Source organism: Lagenorhynchus albirostris, chromosome 7 (assembly GCF_949774975.1).
Source record: "Lagenorhynchus albirostris chromosome 7, mLagAlb1.1, whole genome shotgun sequence".
NCBI classification, from domain to species: domain Eukaryota; kingdom Metazoa; phylum Chordata; class Mammalia; order Artiodactyla; family Delphinidae; genus Lagenorhynchus; species Lagenorhynchus albirostris.
In genome coordinates this window covers 31,340,124-31,344,907 of record NC_083101.1, presented here as the reverse complement: position 1 = coordinate 31,344,907, position 4,784 = coordinate 31,340,124, and the positions used below count along the sequence as shown (strand labels likewise).

The 4,784-nt window shown below is 46.4% G+C and overlaps 1 protein-coding gene across 1 annotated transcript; it reads left to right on the top strand.

Annotated features, from left to right (window-relative positions):
• Nucleotides 1-278: 278 nt before the first annotated feature.
• LOC132522823 (G-patch domain and KOW motifs-containing protein-like) lies at nucleotides 279-1,946 on the top strand. Its single transcript, XM_060153372.1, has one exon. It carries the CDS (start codon nucleotides 303-305, stop codon nucleotides 1,761-1,763), a length of 1,461 nt encoding a protein of 486 aa, XP_060009355.1. The 5' UTR covers nucleotides 279-302; the 3' UTR covers nucleotides 1,764-1,946.
• Nucleotides 1,947-4,784: the final 2,838 nt, after the last annotated feature.

Here is a 4,784-nt window from a genome sequence, read left to right as displayed (position 1 = left end):
GTGGACACAGTAGGCGACCAATAAACGCCTACATGAAGGAGTGACGACTTAACAAGAAGGAAGACACCTTCTACCACGCCTGCCTTCCCCAAGAACTACATTTCCCGGTACGCTTGGCGCCACGTGCTCTTGTGAAGTATAAAGAGAGGCAGTTACTTCCTACTGCCCCTATCCGCCTTCGCCTGGCGGTGCCACAGTGTTTCCTAGGAAAGGTAGTTGTAGCGTTGGTGGTCAAGTCCCAGCAAAGAGAGCGCAAACTAAACTTCCCAGCAAGCAGCGCGGCGGCCTGGGAAGAGGGGAAGATGGCGGACGCCAAAGATGGTGTTTTGTGGCCTGCGGGAGCCTCCCGTGCCCCAATTTCATTCAGCTTCAATCGCGCGTCTGCCCGGAGATGGCTGGCGGAAGACGCGGCTCCGGAGAAGGATTTCTTGAAGACCGAAAAACGGAGGGAGCTGCAGAGTGTGCAGCCCTCAGAAGCCCCCAAGGAACTTGTCATCCCTTTGATCCAGAATGGCCATCTTAGGCAGCCACCGACCCAGGCCCCTGGGCCATCCACACATACTGAGGTCTTGGTGGATGGGATGCTGTCCCAGGCTGTGAAGGAGCTCATTGAGGAATCCACGCAGTCTCTGGAGGAGAGAGAGAATGCGGGTGTCGACCCCATGCTCGCTATCCCTATGATCCAGAAAGGATGTACCCGCAACAGGGAAGGGGCAAACAGCGAACCCCGGGCTGAGACAGTGCCGGAGGAGGCTGATTATGAGGCAGTCCCTGTAGAGGCCTATGGGCTGGCCATGCTGCGGGGCATGGGCTGGAAACCTGGCGAGGGCATCGGCCGTACCTTCAATCAAGTGGTGAAGCCCCGTGTCAGCTCACTGAGGCCCAAGGGGTTAGGGCTGGGCACCAACCTGACTGAGGTCCAGGCCCTGGCCCCCACCGGCCCCCACCACCTGCTGAGGCCAGATGAGGAGCAAGAGAAGGATAAGGAAGACCAGCCTCAGGGACTGGTGCCTGGAGGAGCTTTGGTGGTTCTTTCTGGCCCTCACCGAGGCCTCTATGGGAAGATGGAAGGCCTCGACCCTGACAATGCTCGGGCCATGGTCCGTCTGGCTGTGGGGAGCCGCATGGTGACTGTTAGTGAGTACTGCGTGCGGCCTGTCTCCCAGCAGGAGTTTGACAAGAACTCCTTGGATCTGAGCCACGTGAGCAAAACTTCCCCAAGGCAACAGAATGGAGCAACCTCGTCATGGAAGGCCCTTCAGGATCAGGACCTCCACGTCCGGCAGGAGGACTCAGCGAGGAAGCGGAAACAACATCCAGACCGGTGGGACCCTGAGCATCTCAGATGGAGACAGGATGGGCCTGCAGCCAAGATTGAGAAAGCAGCTCCCAGGAGTCAGCACTGGCTGCACAGGGACCTGCGTGTGCGGTTTGTGGACAAGCTGCACAAGGGTGGCCAGTATTACAACACCAAGATGACAATCGAAGATGTCCTGAGCCCGGATACCTGTGTGTGTCTGACAGATGAAGGCCAGGTCCTGGAAGGCCTGAGGGAGGGCATGCTGGAGACCCTAGTCCCCAAGGTCCAGGGCAACCGGGTGATGGTGGTGCTGGGGCCATGGGCTGGAAGGGTGGGCCGTCTGCTGGACCGCGACAGAGAGCAGAGCCGGGCTCTTGTGCAGCTGCAGAGAGAGAATCGGGTGGTGGAGCTTCACTATGATGCCATCTGCCAGTACGTGGGCCCCAGCGACTCGGAGGACTGACCTGTGGACACACTTCCATCACCCAGGTTGTTACCAATCCCATACAGTGTGAAAAGCCTGCCTTCACGAAGTGGTGGTGGGGTCATGGTTCCACCCTCCACTTGCAGTGCAGCCCTGGGACAGGATGGACCAGAAGGGAGGCTAGAAACAAACCCAGTATTTATCAGAACTTAGTATATAATAAAAACCGGTTCAAATACTTTGTAAAAAAAAAAAAAAGACAACAGCAGAAGGAACAATGTCACCATATATTTTGATACACTTTATGTTGTATGAAGTGCTTTTGTGTAAATGTTCTCATTTGAGTTTAAAAACAGTTTCAGGAAGTTGGCAGTGATTATTACTCCCATTTTACAGTTGAGAAGTCTGAAATTCAGGGAAGTGAATGGACTTTTCTAGATGATAACAGCAATAATATTAACAGATGGTTTTTGATCATAAATTTTAAGTGGTTAATAGCGAATGTCTATTGACTGTTAATATTATTAGCTATTGATATCAATAGATAATGTTTCTTGGCCCCTCAATGAATTATGTAATTTAATTATCAGAAACCTCTGATTAGGTACTACTTTTACATTTTCCTATTTTACACATGAGGAAACTAGGGCTTGGGGGAGTTAGGCAACTTGCTCAAAAGTCTGGGATTTGAACTCAGGTAGTCTTCTATGCTTGTATGTTGGGTTAGATTCATACTCTGGCTTTTCCTCTTCTCTCGCTTTGGCCTTTGAGATCCAAAACATGAGCCCACTTGGTAACTTGGTGGTCCCAATTCGACCATCTTGTAAAGAAAGAAAATTTAGCAACTATTGTGTTGTGTATTGTATTGTGTCAGATAATCCCACAATATACATTATATTGAATGTAGCCAACCTTGAGATGCTGTGTACTGATGGCATCTTGATGGGACAGAATGAAGCTATTGATCAAAGGAAAAAAGGACACGTGCCTCTTTAGAGTCAGCCTTACATTTGTTTGCAGCTGGAAACAATTATGAGTTTCTGCTACAATAGAGAAGACTGACAATATACTGTCAGACAAAGACCTAGAAATCTCACAATTAAGCCAATCTCAACTTGGCATTGAGATGCCTCTGTAGTCATGGGTGAGGACCTCCAGGTGTTTACATCATTTTCAGCCCAACATTTTCAGGTACTTCATGTGACTCCAGCTCTGTGACAAATGTGAGTTAAGTTTTCTGAGTCTCAGGGCTTGGGCAGAAATGAAGGTATACAGATGGAGGGCTGATGCAGAATTTGAAGTATTGTCACGTTTGTGTCAATGGCTGAAAAAGTTTCTGCAAGCAGTCAGAACATGTTGCTGCACATCAATTAGATAAAAAATTGCTGAGTTTCAGTAAAATTCTGCTGGCCCTGAAGGTGAAAACCATATTGTCAGAGCTTTTTGTCATCTATAGGACAAATACTAGGCTTCTTAAGCACTGTGTGTCTGTGTGTATGTGAGAGAGAGGGAGGGAGGGAGAGGAAGAGAGAGAGAGAGAGGGAGGGAGGGAGAGGAAGAGAGAGAGAGAGGGAGAGAGGGAGAGAAAAAGAAATTTCACAAACAGAAGATAGTAAGTCTGTGGGTATATATGTATATTGGCTGTAATCTCTCAGTTGCAAAAGTCAAACTCAATTCAGGCTGGTTTAAACAAAGAAACAAAATGGAATCCATTGGTTCATGTAACTGGTATTTTCAAGGGATCAAGCTATATTTAGAAATGGCTGAATTATGAGGTTAGATTAATATCATTAAGAAGCTTTCTCTTTTTTTGTGTCTTACAAATTGAAAAATATACTATTTTTTAATTTGAATTAATTCTCAGGAAGGCTCTCTTCATATGGCCACAAAGCTGTCCTTAACCACATCATCTTAAATGGTTCTTAGCCTCTATAATCCTATAAAAGGGACTACTTCTTTACCAGTAGTTCAGAAGAAGTTCCATGGAGGGCTCTGATTAGTCTGACATGGGTCATCTGATCATCTCTGAACCATCTTTTTTTTTTTTACATCTTTATTGGAGTATAATTGCTTTACGATAGTGTGTTACTTTCTGCTTCATAACAAAGTGAATCAGTTATACATATACATATGTTCCCATATCTCTTCCCTCTTGCATGTCCCTCCCTCCCACCCTCCATATCCCACCCCTCCAGGCGGTCACAAAACACCGAGCTGATCTCCCTGTGCTATGCGGATGTTTCCCACTAGCTATCTACCTTACGTTCGGTAGTGTATATATGTCCATGCCTCTCTCTTGCTTTGTCACAGCTACCCTTCCCGCTCCCCATATCCTCAAGTCCATTCTCTAGTAGGTCTGTGTCTTTATTCCTGTCTTACCCCTAGGTTCTTCATGACATTTTTTTCCCTTAAATTCCATATATATGTGTTAGCATACAGTATTTGTCTTTCTCTTTCTGACTTACTTCACTCTGTATGACAGACTCTAGGTCTATCCACCTCATTACAAATAGCTCAATTTCGTTTCTTTCTATGGCTGAGTAATATTCCATTGTATATATGTGCCACATCTTCTTTATCCATGCATCCGATGATGGACACTTAGGTTGTTTTCATCTCCGGGCTATTGTAAATAGAGCTGCAATGAACATTTTGGTACATGACTCTTTTAGAATTATGGTTTTCTCAGGGTATATGCCCAATACTGGGATTGCTGGTTCATATGGTAGTTCTATGTGTAGTTTTTTTTTTTTTATGGTACATTTCTTTTTTTTTTTTTAACATCTTTATTGGGGTATAATTGCTTTACAATGGTGTGTTACTTTCTGCTTTATAACAAAGTGAATCAGTTATATATATACATATGTTCCCATATATCTTTCCTCTTGTGTCTCCCTCCCTCCCACCCTCCCTATCCCACCCGTCCAGGTGGTCACAAAGCACCGAGCTGATCTCCCTGTGCTATGCGGCTGCTTCCCACTAGCTATCTACCTTACATTTGTTAGTGTGTATATGTTCATGCCTCTCTCTCGCTTTGTCACAGCTCACCCTTCCCCCTCC

Bases quoted from the DNA above. Each gene is read 5' to 3' on its own strand.
- LOC132522823 (XM_060153372.1), top strand. From the start codon at position 303: ATGGCGGACGCCAAAGATGGTGTTTTGTGGCCTGCGGGAGCCTCCCGT.